The sequence below is a fragment of the Lactuca virosa genome, chromosome 4 (assembly GCF_052849685.1).
Source record: "Lactuca virosa cultivar CGN04683 chromosome 4, Lactuca_virosa_CGN04683_v6, whole genome shotgun sequence".
NCBI classification, from domain to species: Eukaryota; Viridiplantae; Streptophyta; class Magnoliopsida; order Asterales; family Asteraceae; genus Lactuca; species Lactuca virosa.
The window spans coordinates 297,915,653-297,938,660 of record NC_136429.1 but is presented as its reverse complement, the minus strand read 5'-3'; the positions used below and the strand labels follow the sequence as shown (position 1 = coordinate 297,938,660).

The following is a 23,008-nucleotide window of genomic DNA, read 5'->3' as shown; positions in this document are numbered from 1 at the left end:
CATAACTTCGCATACAACCTCTCCCTCCTCATAGTCTCCAATACCTCCCTCAGATGCTCCTCATGCTGCTCCTGGGTCTTGGAATAGACCATGATGTCATCAATAAACACAATCACGGACCGATCCAACATGGTCCTGCATATATGATTCATGAGATTCATGAATGCGGTTGGAGCATTGGTGATCCCAAAGGGCATCACTACAAACTCGTAATGACCATAACAAGTTCAGAAGGTCGTCTTCTGTGTATCCTCCTCTCTAACCCTCGTCTGATGATAACCCGAACGCAGATCAATCTTGGAAAACCAAGATGCCCCCTAGAGCTGGTAAAATATATCGTCAATCCTCAATAGTGGATAACGGTTCTTCACCCGGAGCTTATTCAGCTGTCGGTAGTCTATACACATCTGATGCGACTCATCCTTCTTTTTCACGAACAAGATCGTTACTCCCCATGGTGAACTACTCGGTCGCATAAATCCCTTGTCGAATAGCACCTGCAGCTGTGTAGACAACTCCTTCATCTTTACAGGTACTAACCAATAAGGTGATTTGGCTATCGGAGCCGCACCTGGAACCAAGTTAATCTGAAACTCCACTTGCCTCTCCGGATTTACTCCAGGAAAATCCTCTAGTAGTACATCCGGGATCTCCCGAACAATCTGTACATCACTCACAGTCTCCTTCGACTTGTCCTAGGTATCCATCACATAAGCCACAAATCCAGGACAACCCTGCTGAAGATAGTGTATGGCCCTAGCTGCTGAACATAGAACCAACCCACGCTGAACACCCTCTCCCTGAATCATTAACTCTCCCCCAATTGGGGTCCGAATATGTACCATCTGATGCTCACAATCAATCATTTCCCCATTGGGGCTCAACCAATCCACCCCACAATAACCTTGGTCTCACGCGTGGGAATAGGAACCAAATAAATCGGGTACCGCTCACTAAACAACTCCAATATACAACCTCGATGAACCCTAGATACTCGCACATGTCGATCATCACCAATCTCAACCTCTAATGAATACTCTAGCTCCCCCAGAGCATTGACAAAACTCTTGTTGAGTGCGAGAGATACAAAGGATCGAGTAGCACCCGAATCAAACAAAACCAAAGCAAAGATACCATTTACAAGGAACGACCCAAAAAACAAAACACATATATAAACAGGAAAATCAACATAAATAAAGAGATAAGGAGAACATACATACGCATCAACACATCAGGTGTTGCACGGGCCTCCTCGGCTGTCAGCTGAAATGCCCTTCTCCTCACAACAGGCACCTCCGACTTGCCCTTACGGCCATCTGTAATCCGCAAGGTCGCTGGAGCGGGTGCTGCAACTGGTCATGCTACTGCTAAACTTGGACAATCGGCCTTTTATGGCCCCTCTGATTGCAATGAAAGCAAATCAGACTCAATCCCTGGGTGGTGGATGTGCAATCCCGACTAAATGCCCATTCTTTCTGCACTTGTAGCAGCCTAAACCACCTCCCATGCAAGCTCCATCGTGTGACTTGCCGCACTTGCCACATCAGCCCTAGCCCTGCTGGCCCTTCGATGTCAAATCAAAACTTTTGGCCTCTTGCCCGAACCCTTAGAACCCTAAACCTGATCCGACTTCATCTTCTTCTTCATCTCCAAGTCAATATCCCTCTCTCTAGCTCTCGCCACCGTATCCTCTAATGTCCTGCAACTGCATATACTCACAAACTGCCTAATATCACTCCTCAACATATAGGGATATCTCGCCTTCTCTATCTCCTCGTCCGCCACATACTGCGGAACCATCAATGCCCTCTCACGAAATATAGCGGTGATATCCTCCACCATCTCAATAGTCTGGCGAAGGTCCTGAAACTCCCTCTCCAACTGTTGGACCTCAATCACAGGTAAAAAATCAACCCAAAATCTCGTCACAAAATTCTCCCAAGTCATTGACTCAACCGCTCGCCTCCCAAGGCGTGACCAACCTCCTCCCACCAGTCTCATGTTCTGTCTTTCAGAATATAGGATGCAAGTCTAGCTTTTGCCCCCTCGGGGGAACAACTAGTACGGAAGGTGTTCGTGACATCTGCTAACCAACGCCTAATCGCAACCGGGTCCTTTTTCCCGAAGAACTCCGGAGCCCCATATACCCAAAACTCTCAGAAAGTAAAAAAGCGGGCTCCCACCATCGCAACCACCTCAGAACAAAAAGCGCCCAAGCGCTAATCCAGAATTTCCATGATACCCCCCTTGATCGTACCGAATATCATAGGAGTCTGCTCAAGAATACTGCGGGTAATCTCTGATGAAATGAACTCCTGCATTTAATCATCCATAAACCCGACCCCAGAGCCCGAACTCGAACCATCACCAATACCAGAATCACTACCAGACCCTCCTCGAATGACCACCATTCTAAAATTAAACCATTCAAACCATCAGAATATATATATATATATATATATATATATATATATATATATATATATATATATATATATATATATATACTCGAAGAATCTCATATTGTAGTGACCCGGATTATGATGACATGTGTGGAATAGTAAAGGTCAAGTGAATCAATCAATCATTAAGAACACCAAGAGTAAATAAAATCATTTTATGGTCCATTAGAATAGTAAGAGTACAAGTCGGTAACGTAAATTCTCTCACTAAACTAATCTCTCAAATATGAATTACATAAAATGGGAGCCACTTACTTCCTATTTATAGGAAAGGCTAAACCCATTACACATCAGAAGAGGGTTAGCCACATCCAAGGAGAACTTTACACCCTAACATTCCCCCCTCAAAGTTAGGAACGGATGTCTCAGCTTCAATTTCCAAACGAGCTCGCGATCAAGACCAACTCCCCCTCGAAGTAACACCATCGGTCTTCAAATCCGCACAATGAAAATCCAAGAAGCTTCGAATACCCATTTCTACATTCTCCCCCTTTTTATAATCAAAAAATGATTATAAAACCCACAAAGGATGAGACGCGCTCAAGGAACAAACTTGAAGAAACTCCCCCTTGATGTGTGACAAAAATGCAACCGCGAAAATCTTGCATGAAAAACAATCACGAAAAGCCGAGAAAAATTTCCAAATTTTGTGAAATTTATACTGTTGGGTGAGAGTTGCAAGAAATTCAAAAACTAGGTATAAACTGTCAATTTCGCAAATTCTGCAGGGACCCGTTGCGATAAATCAGCTTCCAATGCGAAACTTACCCCAAATGCGAAACTTGGCATAAAATGACAATTCGCATTAACTACAGGGACCTTATTCGAAATATTTTCCCACTTTAAAGAATTATACCCCAATGTCGGGTAAACTCTATCAAATTGCTGAAACTTTAGGGATTCGAAATGAAACATCTTTACTTCTTCACAGAAAAGTTCTCCAATTCGAAATAGGGTTGAAACTGCCAAAACATTGAAACATAAGGTACTCGAATCGAAATTGTCATGTGTTCTTCCCCAATTATTTATTCTTCCCCAATTATTTATTCTGTTGACGAAGGTGAGTGGAAAAACCGTCGTCCAAATCCTAGCCGTTCAAACTTTCCCAACTTTCAATCACTTTAATCGTAGCCGTTTTCAGTTCCTCCTCACGCGTCCTTTTTCTTCTCCACCACGTTCACAGTCGGTTGTATCTTCCAAAGACATGGTAACGGAATTAGCTTCTTTCTCAGTCGGTAACTTCCGTAACCATGACATAGAAATCGACTCCTCAGTGTGATCGGTTTCTTCAAGAACTGCAAATCAGTTTTTATTCAACAACTGCACCGTACGTATCCATGATTGCGAGAAATCAGGGAATGTTTCTTAACTGTCCCACCTATAGAAGCTTCGATTCACTGTAAATGCTTCAATGTTTTTATCAATTGCTTCAAATTCTTCCTTCGGCTGAACAATCATGTATTCTTCTTGCTCAATAGGTAATGATCTTTTGTTAGGGTTTTGCATAGTTTCTATTCACAAAAGTTAGAGACCACAAACGTATTTCCCCTATATATCTCTCAATTTTGTTTAACTTTTCTTCACATTATACTTGGCTTTCTATCGCTATATAACCATTAAAAGGGCCAAACGCAATAAAAAACAACATACTTTCTATATTATCCTTATCACAACATTGTACTTTCTTTTAAATGACAAATTGACAAATTGACCACTATTTAGGTTTAGAATAAATTGATTACTGAAACTGTGTTTGTTAATTGTAGTGATTATCTCTTCCTTTTGTTAACACCAAAAATAACAATATTTGCAACATTGCTTCACTGGCTTCACTCCTTGACACAACAAGAGGGTAATAATTAAAGGGTTTTTTTTAACATGTATTCTCTGTTATAGTAGAAGTAATGCTTTATTTTCTCATTTTCTATCCAATATTGTCTGGTGGATGATAGAAAAAGGCTACAATATACCATGTAGTGTTTCTGCAATGAATTCGCAAACCCATCTAATGTTTCTTTATGGTTCGTTTATTTACCTCAAATTCACCTATAAGGTACCTCATTCCTCCTCCAACATTCCCTGTACAGTTTTACTTGACCAATTGAATTATATAACGTTAGATATCACTTTGCCCTCAATTTTATTTGGTGTTGATATCAACCATGGAGCAGAAGAATAACAACTAGAAGATTGGCTCAATTTCAATCAAGAAACTTCAATTTCGATGGTAGGTAAGTTTCATTCTCTCTCTCTCTCTCTCTCTCTCTCTCTCTCTCTCTCTATATATATATATATATATATATATATATATATATATATATATATATATATATATATATATATATATATATATATATATATATCGAAAATAACATAAAAATGAGTTATGGAACAGAAAAAGTAAAAGATAAAAGGGGCATAAATGAATCTAAAATTCTTATCCTTTTGCAATTTAAGTGTATCAACAGTGTATAGTAAAAACCAAAAACTTTTGTCTCCATTTTCCTTATAGGCAAATGGAAATACGTGTATTTTGATTTACTTCACTTTCAATTTCTCTAATATCAAGACATTATACCTATAAAATCTAGCAATTATAGCACTTTACTATTGAGTTAGGCCATGAATTGGACAATATAGCATATCATGCTTCATGCAAGGAGAATCCAACCACTAATGAGTGGACCCCAGCAACCTACTGACATGGTAAAACTGGAATTAACTTTAATTTTTTTAAATATAAATAATTTGAAAGAGATCTTGGTGAACTTTCTATTTCAGAATTCTTGTTTCTGATAAACATCAAAGGAGCGATAATTGAAATGGACTATTTGCTTCAGATGTTGAAATCGAATAGCAAGACAAGTAGATGACAAACAAGTTTTGTGAATTATGAGGGTATTCCAGTTGAAGTTTCTGTTGTAAATTGAAAAATATACCCATTATATCCTGTAAAAGTGCAAATACATATGATATGGTTTAAATAGTTGCAAATAAAGAGGGCTAAATGCAAAAAAAAAAAAAAAAAAAAAAAGCATTGTGGTTTCAATTATCTTCTATTATGACATTCTACTTTCTTTTCTATTTATTACAATATTGTATTGTCAAATTTTCTTATAAAGGCAATGTAAGTTGAAAACGTATGTCTTATAGCATTGTACTTTCAAATTCTTCATTCGTCAATTTTTTAACATAGTTTATTTATCTGATAGTTGATTTGTTTTTGCTATTGTTCACGCTTTTATTTCAGGCGATGAGTGTTTCTTACCTTCACAATAGATCAAAAAAATAAGTTTGTAGGTGTTTATATAATTGGAACAAATGAACGATATAAGTAAAAAAAATAGTGAATTTCATAATACAATGCTATAATTGGAACAAATGAAAGCACAATGTTATATAAGAAAGTAAAATCGATTTACAAGTGGTGTATTTGGAGAACTTTTATCACATTCTTTTGTTTAATAATAATAAGGTACACTATCAAAATTTCCAAAAATAGCAGTGTACTTTATCAAAATTCTTAGATTCCAACAATATACTGTTGCAACAATAGCATATATGATTCACATTCAACCGCATTGATCTTGCTCTTATTTTCGAGTTTTCTGTTTATTTAAACGAATTTATGTTAAGTGTCAATTGGAAATTTAGAAAGAATGATGCTCGAACAATTGTTATTATTAGGTTATCATGCTTTTTTATTTTGAATCTTGATGTCGAGGATTGATGTTTTTCGCTATGGTTTTCTATAGGAAAATTTTAGTCGTTAGTATTGGATTGTTGGAACTGAAACTGGGTATCGGTTACATCTGTTCTTTTAATTTTGGAACCGAAACGGTTCCCGGTACATGTTACCTGATTTTATAACATATAGAAAGTGTAAAAGTAAAAATATAAAGTAGCATTTTCTAAAATGAGAATACTTATCATAACGTTAAAATATGTGTTAACTGTGGTGGTGGTAGCATGATATTACCCTCATTTTTATTAAGGTATATAACTTGTCATAAATTTAGTGTACATATTTTGCAAGGCAAAAACATGTTTTTACCGGAAACATTCATATCTATTATGAGTTTTATTTCTTATTTCTTACTTCAACCAGTTGCGAAGAAAAACCCATTTGATGATCTTCATGAACAATGTCTGTATTTTTTAGTAAGAATGACCTTTTGTTATGTATGCAACATAATAATAGATATTATTTCTAGAGATAGAAAGATAATCATTGCTAATATAGGAACGAATGAAAGATATATGCTATAAAAATAAGATAAATCAATATATTGTTTATACATTTGTCAACTTGTCCACCGGACGGGTATGACACTAGTTGATTCTGATGCGAACGAGCAGTAGCAACAGTCGAAATCAACCCCAACAAACGATCTTTATCCCAAATGTTTTCGACTTACAAGCAACATTCTTTTCGACTATCAAATCAAAATGACTCATACTCCAAACAACTTCGTTCATCTTCAAAGCGTTTGACTCCAAACAACTTCGTTCGTCTTCAAAGCGTTTGACTCCAAACAAAATTGAATTCGACTTAAATCAAGTTTCAATTTCGACTTATAGGCCTCGATGACCAACGATTAAAAATACATTTCGATTTCAATCATTCCCAGCATCGAAACTCCTACTCTCGATTCGAACGACTCTTGACCCAAAACAAGTTTTTTGTTTGACTATCATACAAAAATATCGAAATCAATCCTCTTGACTTGAACATCTCAACATCAATCGAAATTGATTACAATTATTAACCCAAATTGATTCCTGATGTGAACAACAGTTGAATTCGAACTCAAACCATAGTCGAAATTTATTTCGTGTTCAAGCATAAGCTTTCAACTTCAATCATCAACAACAATCAAATCCAAAAAATAACATTAGTAGGATTGAATTTCGATTTCAAAGGTAAAACTGATTTCTTGATTCGAATCGAACATAAACATCAGTCGAACTCAGATGCTTCTTGAATCAAACAAGTATCATTAGTCGAATTCGATTTTAATTCCAAACCACTCGAATCGAATTTCAATTCCAAACATTACTAGGTACCAGTCGAATTTGACTCTAAGCATCGGGTTTCGAGTTTCGATTTAGATAAAGTTTCAACTTAAGCAAATATGTTTGACTGGAAATCACGAACTAACAATGTTACTTGAAATTGATTTCAATTTTAAGCACTTTCGTTTTCAAACACACTTTCTCAATCGAAATTCCAGAAAGAATTTGACAATACATCGGACTTTCAATTTCAGTTTGGAATTAACATTTGAATGAGGGACTTGATTTGCTTGACTTATGTGCGATGAACAGTAACAAGATATTTGATTGGACTCGAATTGTTGAAAAGTAAAAGGCTTATGAATTTGGATCACAAATTTGGGTTTAAAAATTAGATGAATCAAATTTGAAGTTTGGGTTTAGAAATTGGATCAATGAACAATAGACGAATTCAAATTTTGACTTGATCTAAAAAAAATTATTGGATCATCAATGGGGTTGAAACAGATTAGATCCAACGAATCAAAACGATCAAAAATAAAAACCGAAAAGCACGAACCGAAATTATGATTGAATTTGGATTTCGAGAAAACCTGAATCGTTCATCATCATATCTACAAGAACAAAGTCTCAATCTCAACATGAATTTTTCGAAATCCAACTGAGAATTTGAGAAACCTTCTTGATAATTCTTTTTCCATTTGCAATACTCGAATCGATTATGAAAGATCTCGGTTCTTTTGCTGGAACAAGAAAATCTCCAAATTTTACATTATACCACCCATGATGCATGTTGTACAATCTGTTCTTTTCATTTTTTAAAGATCTAGCTTCATCTTCATAACGATTTTGAGAATTTTCAACAACTTTGGGTTTTGAATTCAAATTCATTGGAACATTTGATGATTGTTGCTTTGGAACCCAAATTTGCTTCATTGATTTCGGCTTCAAGACGACATTTGAAGAATTTTTTTTATAACCCAATTGTTCTTATTTTTGATCTTCTTCTTCTTCCTCTTCATGGTTTTCAACTTTTTTGATCTTGAAGTTTTGAATTCAACAACAACATCATTCTTAACAACTTCTGTAACACCGTCAATTTTCAAACGAATTTTTCATTTTAAAAACGCATACTTTTCATAACATTGTTTATTCAAATCACAAAACACAACTCCATTAATAATCCAGGATCATCCAACATAACTCTTTCTCTGATGTGTACAATCAAGCCGGTGCCGTCCCGCGATCCTGAGAACCTGAAACACATAGCACATAACACGGTAAGCACAAAGCTTAGTGAGTTCCCCAAAATACCACATACAGCACATAGCCACTCGAGGCTATAACTCGGTATGACCCTCCGGTCAATGTGTCTCAGCGGGACCCTCCAGTCCCGTCGCTCGTTGGACCCTCCAGTCCGGTCTAGCTCGTTGGACCCTCCGGCCCGGTCTAAATCGTTAGACCCTCCGGTCCGGTCTACTCGAGGACCCTCTGGCCTCGTAAGTCGTTGGACCCTCCGGTCCGGTCTATATAACACATAGCATACATATATCACAATGCACATAAACTCAAACATACACATAACACATAAGACCCTCCGGTCTGCACATAGTTACCACTCTAGGTAATGTATAGTGAGAAGACTCACCTCGGCTAGCAGGTGACCAAATAACCTCGCGCTGGATCTCGAACTAGCCTCCTCCTAACACAAAGGGTGAATATCTCTCATTAATACTCTTTTCACGACTCAGATAATCGAAGACGGTTCTTTCTCTTTCTAACTCTTTAAAGTGGGTAAAAGACCATCTTACCCCCCCAAGGTCTCTATCACGGATGTTGACCAAAACCCCAAAGTCAACAGAAGTCAAACTCGAGTCAACAGTCCAAGTTTGACCCGACTCGTCGAGTGCACTCCTGCGACTCGTCGAGTCCCCTCGTGTCCTCAGAAGTCTCAAAAGTCCAGCTCAACTCGTCGAGTTGACCCCCAACTCGCCGAGTTATCGCACAATCAATCCCTCGGGACAAACCCTCGCCGACTCGTCGAGTCAGGTCATGGACTCGGCGAGTCCCTTTGATATGATTTCTCATTCAGACGATTTCAACAAGATCTATCACTCTAAACTATAGATCTATCATCCCAAGGCTCAATAATTACATAAAGCTTCGATCTTTACGTTCGTACATGATGCTATTGCTTCAAAACGCCAATACATGCTCTTCATGAAGGTTTTTGCTCATCAACCCTCATTTGGACCCCTAAAGCTGAGGCATCTAGTCTCCAAGGACCTCAAAAGGTTCAGATCTGAGGTTTCCCACCTCAGATCATATCTCACTTAGCTCACAAGCACAAAAGAAGGGGAGTTAAACCCTAAAACTCCCAAGATCATGAGGTCTCACCAAAAATAATTGAAAAGGATGCAAGATTATACCTCCTACAACAGTCCCATGTAAAGAAATGCTAGATCCACAGCCCCCATCTCGTTCCTTGCTTGAATCATGCTCCTTTTCCTTCCATAAAACCCACCAAATTAATTGATTTCATCATAAGAACTCTCCTATGGCTCCAATGGCGATTTAGGGTTTCTCACAGGAGATATGAGGCACATCCAAGGTCATAAGTTCCTTTAAATAGGCTCCAACCCCGGAACTTAGGGTTTTCTCTGCCCAGTACCTACTCGGCGAGTCCATCCTTTGGACTCGTCGAGTCCGCTCATTAAAGTCACGTGATCAACTCGACGTGACTCGTCGAGTCCCTCCTAAATCCTCAAAATTGAAACACGAACTATCATACCCGAAATTCCGGATGTTACAACTTCAACTTTGCAACTTTGAATCAAATCTTTTGGAGTTTGATACATTTGAACATCTTGTATTAAAGGTTTTCTATATGGCACCATTCCTTCAAACGAATCACAAGAATTCAAGCATTCATCGGGTTGAACTCCAATTGAACAAAAAACTTTCACATCTTCACGAAAATCACATTGAATTCCTATTTCTTGAATTTCAACAAATTTAAGAACATGAAGATCATTTGGGTCTTCAATAAGAGAAACATATTCCTTTTGGAATAATTTTCTTTCTTTTCCATCCTTTTGATTACCACACCAAGATAACATATCCATGGAAATTTGAGCCAAACTATGAATCTTACAAAGAGGTTGAAATATCAATTTTCCATGATCATCTTTCTTGTCTCCATAAGAAATCAATGTTTCCCATGTAATCAACCCGCCTTTCAGCAATAACTCATAAAATTGTTTCTCATTGACTTTGTATTTGATATCTTTAATCATCACGATCTAAGAATCATAATGCAAATACACCATCTTTGATCAATTAACAACAAAGATCACAATGGCAATCCATCTAGCTAACCAAACGGTAACATATCCAAGGGGAATTTGCGAGGATCTTTTGGTCAAGGTTGATAAATTGGTATTTCCTACTGATTTCATAGTCTTAGATATGGAAGAAGACCATAAAGTCCCAATTATTCTTGGAAGACCATTTCTAAACACCGCTTGTGCTAGAGTGGATGTGCGAGAGTCTAAAATTACTCTTCGGGTGGGAGATGAGTCGGTCACTTTTGGAGTCGACCAAGTGGCAAAACATTCAGAATCTAGTGATGATGCGATCTCCTCGGTTGATACGATTGACGGATTGTTAGAAAATAAACTAGCACTTTGGCAAGAAAACAATTCGGAGGAATTCACACTCTATGTAGAAGAGGACTTTGATGCTAAAAGAGACCTACAAGAATTAGAGAAACTACTTGAGGAAAGCGAAGGTGATGAAGATATAAGCAGTTTTGAAGACACAAACTCCGCATGTTTTGACAAATATTCGCAATATGGTGAAGCAATTCAAGACAACAAGAAGGAGAGTTTGGAGAAACAAGAGAATACCAAGGCTTGAAATAACAAGAAGAGTAACTCTCCCATTGGCTTGCACAAGATTGATCAGAAAATGGAAGAATTTAAGCCAACAAAAGAAAAACGAACCAAACCTCAAGCCTTAGTATCTACTACTTTTTAAATCTTTACCTTTCAACCACCCGATCCCCAAGTTTATGAACAGAGTGAGTCAGAAACTATGATTTCAAGTGATGATGAGGGGATGAGTGAAAAGGAAGTTGAGATAGACAAGATGAAAGTGGAAAGGGTGGGACAACAAAAAGAAGAAGAGAAGACAATGGTTATAAAAAGAGGTAAGGGAACAAAGCGTAAGTATGAAGAAAAGGCCACTAAAAATAAGGAGGACTTGAAAAAGGCATACATACATAAAGTGCTAGCTTATTAAAGAAGATGGAAAGTGAAAAAGGAGAAGATGGAAGTTCCCGTAGAGGAAGCCGCTACAACGTAGAGTGGGAAGGAGTCCAGATAAAGACTCCTCAAAAAGAAGCGCTTGCGGGAGGCAACCCGTTGTTTGAGTTTGCTTCCTTTTACCTTTTCTTTTCTTTCATTTTTAGTCTTTTATTTCCTTTATTTTTGAGTATTTTGTTTGGATTTTCACTCTAAGTCTTCTTATTTGCTTAAAATGTTGTTTGTGGACAAGCATGCTTTGAGTGTGGGGTGTGGTGAAATTTTAGTGAGAAAAATTTAAATTTTTTTCAATCAGATCCTAAAACTCACCGAGTTCTTTTCTAGACTCGACGAGTCCTTTCGAATTTTCGCTATTTTTATTCATACACTGTCTCTACTCGATGATTTTGGGGTCCCCAACTCGACGAGTAGACTTTTATTGCCGAACAAAATGATTTTTAAACTCATTCAAATAGGGTTTTAACCCAAAAAGGAAAAAATCTAGCAGTTTTACCAAGCCACGCCTCCACTCGACGAGTTTTTTCCTCTCAAGCACAATTTTTCAACTTCTCTTGGTTCTACTCAAAAACTCTCAAGAAAGGTTAGATTTTTCACTTATAATTTTGTTAAAGTTTCAATTTTGATGTGTTTGACGGTTGAATTTAGTGAAAATCCTGATTTTTGACTTTAGCATGAACTCTAGGGTTTCAATTTTGGGCAAATTAGGGTGTTTAATCTGGTTTTTCTAATGACTTAATATGTGTTTTACTATCCTAAACAAAACCCCTAAAGTGATTTTGAGATAATATGGTCGAATTTGTTGGAATCAGAAAAAAAATTTCGCCATGTTCATCGGACTCGCCGAGTTGCTCAATCAACTCGACGAGTTGATTTCCAGAAAGTCCAATTTTAGCTGAAAATTTATTTTTAACATATTTTGTTGTTTGTTGGTTTCCTTTGTTGTTTGTTTGTGCAGAAAAATAAGGAGAAACAGGGGCTAGCACATGCCAAGAGACCAAAGGGATTTCCCTTGGCTTAATTTTCCTCAAGTTGGATCAAATAAAACTTTAATTGAATGGAGAAATAAGTTGGAGACCTTGAAGAAGAAAGAATTCTACATAGCCTATGAGGTCAATTGGACGTGGTTAGAACAAGTGGGGTTGGCAAACGAGATAAACCCTTACTTGACAAAAGTATTTTTGAATAACGAGGTACAAATTACATGTGATGATTGGCGAAGATTGTTCCAAATTCAAGAGCCCGTATATAGAGAGTTGTGTTTAGAGTTTTATGTGACAGTCAGATTTCGGTTAGGGGATGACTATTTTAACATAAATGTGTTGACGTTTTGTCTTGGTGGCGAGTACCGGGAGTGTAGCATGGCTGAGCTATCATGGAGGATGGGTTTATATGAACAATCTGTGGTCATGACTAAAGCCTTTGGCGAATTTTTGGATTGTTTTCACAAGGTGTTTCCGAATGGGATGAATGGGTCCAATTGATGGACAACAATTGCAAACGAAGTTTACATACCATCAGCTGCACAAGAGGCAAGTATTAGATCACCAATCCACCGCCTCATCCATAGGTTTGTTTCAAACACCATCAACATGAGGAAAGATGATGATAAGGTGCCGAGTCTAGATGTCTTCTACCTATGGTGCATCATCATGCCCAACACTTTCTGTAACATCCCTTATTATTTGGCGAAGTATCTAGCTGGGGGGGTGGGGTCAAGGATCGGAAAACCTCAAGGATTTGTGGAGGTATGTTTGTGACTAAATTGGCAAGGTCATATGGTGTTTTTGAAAGGGGAGTCGTGAACTACTTGACTATGATGAAAACACCTCATTTTAGCTATCTTCTCTATAAGAGGGCTAGGATTGTTGAGGATTATGGTGGGGGAAACTTTTCTATTCCCAACGAAGATAAAGTGGTGGCACCGGAAGAGCTGGGTAGAAGGGTAAGGCCTCGACATGCACACATGCATGAGGATCCACCGGTTAATCCCGTGGAAGATGAGTTGCCTATGCACTCATACAATATAGAGTTAAGAGCATATCAAGATGATATAGGTCGTAGTTTGAATCACAACAACATGACCCTTGAATATATGATGAGCCACATGAACATATCCCGCAACGATTCTTTTCCCAACTACCCTTACATTCGAAATTGGGATGAACGTTGGAGGGCTAGACAAAGTGGTGTCGGTGGAAGTGGAGCCGGAGGAGGAGATGATGAGGATGAAGAGTGACTATCCTTTTTATTTTTCTTTCATTTATGTTTGAGTTGGTTGAAACAATTTTTATTTTTCCTTGTGTGTTTATTTGTTTGGTTTGGTGATGTTTAAAAACTTCTAGTTGATTAGGGGTAATGTAGGAATTCTAGTTTATTGATTGTTTTCCTTTTTATTATTTGGTTTTGTTTTTGATCTTTGCAGAAGTTTAGGGTGAGAGTTGAACAATTAATTAAAGCGTGAGGGAAAATAAAGTGAGGGGTCGAGTCTAGACGAGAAGATTGGAAGATTTGAGTAAAACTATGAGTCTGATGCTTAAAATGGTTGAAAAGGAGTCTTGTTACTGAAGAAAAATGAGGGGGTGTATTACCTTTATACCCTTCTTAACCTCAAAAACAGACCTGAAGCAGAAAGAAGTATTTGCCCAAACAGAGCCGAAAACTCGTCGAGTACATATCATAAACTCGACGAGTCGCTGAGAAAATTCCCGATTTCTGCTTGTATCACGTTCCAACTCGGCGAGTTGCTCAGTTTTCTATTTTTGAGTCTTCGATTTGATTCAATTCGAGGCGGGCACTATATACATTTATGAGGTCCGTTTCTAGGCGATTCCAACAAGCTCTTTCCTGAATATTTAGAGTTGTCAACCACACGAAACGAATGACACCCAAGGCATGGATAAGTTGTTCCCATGCTGAATTCAACTGATGATGGAGCTTAAAAAGAAGAATATCAACCTCGCAACTACTATCCCAGGAGAGTCTGTTCCAATTATCTCTTTTTCCTTTTATGTTCTTTATCATGCATAACATGCAATGGGGACATTGCATGAATTAAGTGTGGGGTAGGGGGTTGGTTACATTAGAATCCTAGGTTTAATTTTAAAAACAATTTTGCATAAAAATTGGTAGTGTTAATTTAGAAATCATGGTAAAAGAAATTAGGATTTCATGCTAGTATTATGTTTGATGATTCTATGAGGACCTAAATGTTTAGTTGAGCCAATATACGTTATAGTGGATTTGTGGCCCCCTTTATTCTAGTGAAATCATGGGATAAAAACATAACATTGCTTAGTTTGAGGGATGCAACATGTATAGCATCGTGTGCCAGAAATGTATCCAGGAAAGCTTAAGTAGTCATTGCACATGAGACTAATGCCTTCAATCAATAAGTGATGAAGTTAAATCCCCTTGCGTAAGCATAAGTTTTTTTCTAGGTTTTTAGTTTTGAGTGAAAAAAGTGCGTTGAAAAAAAAATGAAAAAGAAAAGGAAAAAAAAGAGTGTTGAAATGTTTAAAAGAATCTACAAAGCTATGAAGAACGAAGAGATATCATGGAGAAAAGCTAATAATTATTAATGATTCAAGGCAAAAAGTTATAAAGTTATGAAGTCTTTTATTTTATTGTACTTTTCTTTTCTAGGTTATTTTATCATATGTATGCTTGGGGTTTAACCAAATATTCCTTGAGGTTAAGAAAGTTTTCTACGGATGGATTCGGAGGGATGCATGAAATGAGCATTGTTCAAAAGAAGTGGGTGAGTGTTTATGAGGATTGTTAGTATTTAGAATTAGGGGGGTCCTTAGGAAAAATTTTAGACAGAAATGCATGTGTTGCGGTCTTGGCATAATGGCTGGGTTCGATTGGGATTGTCTTATGTGATATTGGTGTGCTAAAATTCAGTTTTGCTTGGGGGCAAGCAAAAGTCAAGTGTGGGGTATTTTCATATGTGCATATTTAGTCATATAATTCATACAATATCTTAATACGTTTTGCTGTTTTTGTCTCAATTTATGAACAAAAGGTGCTTAATTAGTTTAAAATTTCATTTTCAACCTTAAAGACACGTGTGGATGAAAAAGGAAGTGGATTGAGCATTTGGAAGCTTGGAATTTGGAGATTGAAGAAAGAATGCAAGAATGAAGAAAAACTCGTCGAGTTTGTCTCAACTCGACGAGTTCCCAGGAATTTGCCCGACGAATTCGTGACTTGCCGGACACGCGTGTTTAGAGAAAAACTCGTCGAGTTGGGTAAAAAAACTCGACGAGTTGGGGTTGATTTTTGGAATCCATATAAAGATCGTTTCTCATTCGAACCCTAACTTTTGGAGGCTTTGGACGACTTTTGGAGGCTAGAGAGGTTCTGAGAAGCTTTGGTTTTCAAAATTCAACTAGAAGCTTGATTTTAAAGAGATCAAAGGCAAACAAACATTACTTTACTCTTAATCTTTTGTTTGAATCATGTTTGAACCATTAGATTTCGATTTTAGTGATTTATTTGTTGTAGTTATGAGATAAAAACTTCATACTTCTGTTTAGACTAGATGATCTTATAAATATGGTTTGATTGAGTGGTTTGGATTATACATATTTGGTTATTTGTATTGTTAAGCTTGTTAAAAGATCCTTGCATGTTAATGATAATTATTTTCTGTTAATAACTAAGTAATTGAGTTGCATGAACATTTTCTTGATTGCTTGAATCTTATAGTTTTGTGAAAACAAGATCGTATGCCTAGTATTAGTTAGCATGAACCTAGGGTTAACTAGAAAATAAGTAAGTTAATGTGTGAGCATATGTGATGACCAACCTCATATGAGTTAATTAAACCAACCAATTTTATTAACTAATGTTACAAGTCTTACTTGATTTGAACTGAACACTAGGAAACCTGTTAGTTTAATCAACTGGCCATTGTTTGAATTAACTTGGTTGCTAAAGGATTAGTAACAGTGAACATGAACCTAATCACATTAGAAATCGGTAATCAATGACATATTAATCCATTGCACTTGCCACGAAATCAACCATTGAAATAAGTGAATCAAATCTAAACGGAAGTCTCTTTAATTTGATTGAATCTAGTTGTCTTTTGTTCCTCTATTAGTTGTTAATTGCCTTTTTGCTAAAGTGTTTAAGAAGTTACTTAAGTTTCTAGTCTTGTAACACTAGAGAAAACCCCCCATTTTAATTAATTGCTTTATTTAGATAATATTAGTATTAATTTTAATTATTTACCGTTCCCTGTGTTCGATATCCTACTTGCTTAAACTAAATTTCTATCGATAGGTACACTGCCTGGGTGTGTTTGTTTTTATTTGAGTTTGTTAGGATTACAACTTGTATACTTCACACACATCAATTGCATAATAGGAAAGTCGTAGCGGAACTAAAACACTTTTTATTACTGAATTTTCTTAAATTTATTTCACTACAACCTCTAGTTATTGATTCACAACAAAATCCCCATTTTATTATTTTATGCATTTGACTAGTATGTGCCTTACGTAAAGAGGCATTGATTTTTAAGTTGTGTCCATGTGGATTCGACCCTGCTTCCCTATGCTAGCCATTACTGCAACCAAGTAGTGAAATTATTATTTGTTTAAGAAGTCCACGACAACGTTTTAACATTCATCATTAGTCATGGTATTTCACTTGTGTAGGACTTCACATAGGGGATCGAAGGTAGTTAGACCTCGTATTTTTTGGAAAAACATAAAAAGAGAGGTACCCACTCATGCGAGAAATGCATAAATTTTATAGAGTAGTATGGCTGAAACCATCAAAGAGGTGGCCAAAAACACAATAAGGATGTTTACAAGAAAGTCAAAGAGCATAGAGTATCTTTAGGCAGCGTTTGGCAGCCAGTACTGGACTGGACAGAACAAAACTAAAATTTTAAAAAGACGTTTGGCAAACATTGGACTGGAACAAAATGAAATTTTGACAAAGTCAAATTGGACTATTTGTTAAAAAATTAGTCCCACCCAATAGGGTGGAACACAATAGAACACGTCTTCCATTTTCAAGTATGACAAAAATACCCTGACATATGTTATCTACTCCTTCTTCATTCTGTCGTGCTTATCTAAAGCTTTGATGATGTATATAAACTCCCTACACACTTCCATTTATTATACCTTCTAGATTATGTCTTTCAGCAGTGGCGCAGCGCACAACTCCATCTATTCCTACATCTCTAATCTTCATCGTCTATTCTTTTTTTTTTCTTTCTTTTTTCTTTTTGTTGCTTCTCAAATCGTTAATGTTTCTTACCCTAAACCCTATGTGTGTAATGTGTTTAATAGTAGAAAAGTTAATGAATATCCCATAAAAGTAACTTCATCCCTGATAAGTTAATTCTTCAATTAGTTAATGTTTCTGAATTAGTTAATTCTTCAATTAGTTATTAGTAGAATCGTTTTTGCTTCAATTAGTTAATTCAATTAATTTAATGCTTCTAGTTATCTATTTCTTTTGTTGCTTCTCAATTACTTAATGCTTCTAGCAAACTTATTCATTTGATTTCCTGATTAATATTTCATGGACTATGCAACTGATGATTTTTGGTAATTGGCAAATTCCTTTGAATTTGGTATATGAATTTTAAATATATTTTTTTTGTTAATTTTGTTAAATGTAGTTTTTACTTTTATTTTGATAGAAGGGCAATATTGTCATTTTAATGTCTTTGTTCTTGTTCTGTTCTAACTTTACTAAACAAAATCTAACAACTTGTTCTGTTCTCTTCCAGTCCTACCAAACGCTATATAAATAAATTGTCTAGTTTTGTCCAGTCCTGTACAGTACAGTCCTGTTCCATCCGGTCCATCTGTCAAACGCTACCTTATGGTGGAGTGAGGAAGTACGAGCAAAAGTCAAGGCAAAATAATAATTTTTTTTATTTAAGATAATATTAACTTATTATATTGATTCATCAAAAATAATTTTATACAAAATTAAGTTTTATTTATATAAAAAATATAGACTTGTGGACCATTAATTTTTACCCATAACAAGTTCCATCTACCTTCATCTTCTTTGAAGATCCATTTGCAACCCAAAAGAGATAGAACCTTGTGGCAAATCAAACAATACCCGAGTATTGTTTTCTAAAATTGATGATAATTCATCATCGATAGCCTTTTTCCAAAATGCAACATCTCGAGACTTCATGGCCTCTTTAAAGGTTTTTGAATGATGCTCAATACTATAACAATAACAGTATTGAAATTCAAGGTCGTTTCTTGATCCATTTGCAACACAAAAGACAAAATCTCAAGATCAAGCAGGACCACCGCTAGGGACGCTGCCTCTAGGATCCTGTAAGGGACCCCCTCCCCCCTCCCCCCCCCCCCCCTTCCTTTTTCATTTAGTCGAATTAAGATCAAACTAATTTATACAAGCATGCACTCCACACCTCCTAACTTGTCTAAAATCAAGAATTAAATTTCATTGATAATCTGTAAATTTCATTATACTAAAATGACTTGGTGGCATTAAAATCACCAACATTAGATGAAACTGGTTAAACTTTCTCTTCTCCTCGACATAAGAAACTTATCCATGCTATCCACATGATGGTGTTATGGTTTATTTGGAAAACAAGGAACGATCAAAATCTTTAATAATAACTCCTTGGTGGGTTGTGTAATTAATAAAAATCAAGGTGAACTCTTTCCTTTGGATCAAGAACACAAGTAAAGCGAGTTGTTGCGTGTTTTCGGTGTGTATCAGTATCGCACGTTGTGTGTGTTTGGTGTGACTTTTAAATTTTTTTTTTCTGGGGGGCTATGGTAGTTATATTCTTAGGATGGCTGCCATACTTCTACTCCTCGTATAGAATCAATTGCTCTTTATTTTGTTTCAACAACTAAGGGTGAGTTTTTTTTTTTTTTTTTTCTTTTTTTTCCTTTCTGTTTTATGGAAGTCTTTACATGTCAAGTTATAAAGTTGTTTTGAAGCTATATAGAAGTATTTCAATCTTTACGTGATCACGTTATTGGTTGTGAAATCCCGACTGAAATAAGCCTTACTACAGATGTCATTTATAATAAGGGGTTTATTGGTTTGGTGGGTTGAAGGGTGTATTTGCAAATTTTCCGTATGTGGCTTGGTTTTTTTTTGACCCTTTTACCCTTGTGGAGATGCCCCTGTTCAATTCTATGCTTGTGACAATTTTGATTTTTTCAGAAGTTCAGAGGTGCTGCTCTGTTATATGGTTTTGGTGAGAATGTTTTACAGCTGAAGTAATTTAAAAGTTTTTCATCAATATACTTCAAAAGATGACAAAATTATTTCTGAGAAAGCTTACAAAAAAAATACAAGGTTACACAAATGAAAAGGACAAATACACGAAGAGTCATGCACCTGTATACACTTTTTTTTTTTTAAATATCCACGCATATTCTAGATATTTGTATCTCCTCATGAGAAATCTTAAACTCTCTAATGCTAAAACTCTAAAACCATTAACAGGGTTATATAAATATGATGAAAAAATAAGTTTATGGAACAAAAATTTATAGATTGCGAATATGACATGACACGATAACAAATAAAGGTTTTCATTACCTCCATTTTACCTAAGCATCGATACAGGCTGATAAGAAAGATCAAGTTGAAAAACTTCACAAAACTCCTTCACTAATGAATCATGAGCAATATCAATGAGTTTACCATCATCATCATCATCATAAAAAGATTTTAAAAAATGTTCATTAGACCCTCTCAGAAGCCCCTTGATGCTTCCAACTCCTCGGTCTCGTATTCCACAAGGAATTATTTGTTCAAAAGGTGAAAGATCAGTACAAACATTCAAAGCTAACCCATAATATGTTAGCCATCGTGAAACCCGTATCCCGATTGCCGCTACCTTTTTGTCCCCTACAAAATAAATACACATTTGTTATGCGAGACTGATAGACTGTCAGTCTGGGGAACAGACTTTCTAGGGCTATTTTCAATGATGAGAATAACTGGGTAAGGAACGCATTCACTTTCTTTTAAACATAGAATTGCATTATTTTTCTCCATCCGACCTTGTTGGATGTTTTGGGTATTGATATCAGTCTAATGCATGTCAAACACAACACAGTATAAACTTACCAACCCAAACTCCAGTTAAACCATCGATCCGTGAAGCCTTGAGAGAGAAGGTTGAGAAAAGAAGGCGGATGACTACCTCCTCAAGTGCCCTGAGGTACCAATGAAGATCCATCTTTTGGAAACGAAGATTCAAGATCGGGTACATAACTAGCTAAAATCAAATTATTTTTTTAACACAAAAGTTATAAGTTATAACCCTAAATAGTATCAAATCAATAAAAAATTAAAAACTGTTTCTTTTTTGTACAGAATGTTTGATCGAGTAAATCGTCTACCTGTCCTGGCCCATGATAAGTAACTTCACCACCACGTTCTGTTTGATACAATGGCAAAGGAGAATCTTTGATGTCGAAATTCAAGTTGTTTTCACTACTAGCAGTACCCAATGTATAAACAGGCTGATGTTGGAGTATAATCAAAGAATCGGAATCGTCTTCATTGATATCAATCAATGTCTTCCGTTTTTCAACAATCGATTGTTGCCATGACCATGCTTCCGCAAATGGAACCACCTCTTTGTATATATCGTAACATTCGCATCTATATATATAACATGATTTATATAACAAGATTCAAAATTGAAGAAAAAAAAAGGTGTTAGGTAATGAAGGCAAGGTGTTTGATAAAATGCTTGAATGAGTAGGATTATACCTTCTTCTGGTGGTGTGTTGGATTAATGAATCGGATTCTGCGGTGGTGATCTGCGAAACTGATGCTTGTTGTGATGTGTTTCTTCGGTTTGAATGAGAGCGGAGCTTCCATGGTGGAATCGAGAAGCTCAAAGAAGAATTAAGTGACACAATCATGAAATCGATGTAATGGGTATCCTAGGATGTATCTGAAACTGGGGAATATCGTAAGCAGATCAAAGGGTGTTTGATTCAACCATTCAGGGGCGGAACACAAGAAGGGGGGCCGAATCCTATAGTGTGTCTATATATATATATATATATATATATATATATATATATATATATATATATATATATATATATATATATATATATATATAAAAGATGGTTCAATTGAGAAAAAAAATGGTTGAGAATGGGAGAACCATTCTCAGCCAATCATTTAATGAGTTTAAAAAACGTACGGTGGCAAACTTGTAAATAATCCAAATACATTAATGAGCGGTGGCAAATTTGTAAATAATCCAAAAATATTAAACCGTCAGGGCACTTGAGTAATTTGATAACACGTCAAATATCGACAGAAAAGCACCATTTCCCTCTTCGATACACCATAACATGAAAACCATTTGCAGAAGAATCGATAAGAAGAAAACCATTTGCAGAAGCATCAAATAACATAAACGAAGAAAAATGTCTTCCGATGAAAACATGAACGAGACCATTTCCTCACTCTTGACAATGAAAGGTAACCATCGGCGTTTTTTCTCGAGTTTTTAACGATTTCGAATCATTTCTAAAATTATCACTTGATTACTTGAAATTTCTCGTAATCTTCGATAATTATTAGTTGATTTAGAACTAAAAACATTGTTTTCACACTGTTCATTCTTCAAAAAAGGTTGTTTACTTCAATTTTTTATGATACTCGTTCATTCTCGTAACCCTCCTTCGTTATTACTTTATTTACTTGAAATTTTTGTAAGAATCATCCATTATTATTTGATATATAAATGATTTTACATCATCTCTTCATTTTTCATCTTTATTCAAAACTATTCTGTCAAAATACAAACGTTACTTAACATTTCGCTTATGTTTTCCTAATATTAACTACTTACCCTTACAGAAACAACACCAACAGTGAAGAATACATATAAACGAAACCCAAGAACAAATCAAAAAGGTAAAGAAAATATGTTTTGTTTACTTCTGAACACAAGCAAAACTAATATTAAGTCGTGAATATGTATGTTATATTCACATATGAATAGAACATAGCTTGCTGCCATACATACATTATTCATATGTGAATACAACAAGAATGACTTACATATGTTCTATTCACATCTGAATATAACAAAACATATTCATATGTGAATAAAAAAATATGAATACATATGTTTTATTCAAATATTCATTCGTGAATATGTATGTTATATTCACATATGAATAGAACATA

The 23,008-nt window shown here is 36.0% G+C and overlaps 1 protein-coding gene and 1 long non-coding RNA gene across 4 annotated transcripts; one reads left to right on the top strand and one right to left on the bottom strand.

Moving 5' to 3' along the window:
• Positions 1–3,523: 3,523 nt before the first annotated feature.
• LOC145108416 (uncharacterized) lies at positions 3,524–5,605 on the top strand. Of its 3 annotated transcripts, XR_013708261.1 has the most exons (4): positions 3,524–3,940; positions 4,229–4,693; positions 5,082–5,168; positions 5,244–5,605. It is a non-coding gene; the product is annotated as an uncharacterized LOC145108416 (long non-coding RNA). The 3 variants fall into 3 exon arrangements; XR_013708260.1 differs by having other exon boundaries at positions 3,524–4,689; XR_013708259.1 differs by having other exon boundaries at positions 3,524–4,693.
• Positions 5,606–20,295: 14,690 nt separating this feature from the next.
• Positions 20,296–21,829, bottom strand: LOC145108415 (octanoyltransferase LIP2p, chloroplastic-like). Its single transcript, XM_079045440.1, has 4 exons — positions 21,566–21,829; positions 21,190–21,454; positions 20,915–21,065; positions 20,296–20,692 (listed from the first exon to the last, which is right to left on the bottom strand). Exons 1-4 carry the CDS (start codon positions 21,718–21,720, stop codon positions 20,388–20,390), a joined length of 876 nt encoding a protein of 291 aa, XP_078901566.1. The 5' UTR covers positions 21,721–21,829; the 3' UTR covers positions 20,296–20,387.
• Positions 21,830–23,008: the final 1,179 nt, after the last annotated feature.

Bases quoted from the DNA above. Each gene is read 5' to 3' on its own strand.
- LOC145108415 (XM_079045440.1), bottom strand. From the start codon at position 21,720: ATGATTGTGTCACTTAATTCTTCTTTGAGCTTCTCGATTCCACCATGG. The intron at 21,066-21,189 runs GTAGACGATTTA...ATTTGATTTTAG, and splicing joins CTTATCATGGGCCAGGACAG to CTAGTTATGTACCCGATCTT. The intron at 20,693-20,914 runs GTAAGTTTATAC...TTTATTTTGTAG, and splicing joins TTTAACTGGAGTTTGGGTTG to GGGACAAAAAGGTAGCGGCA.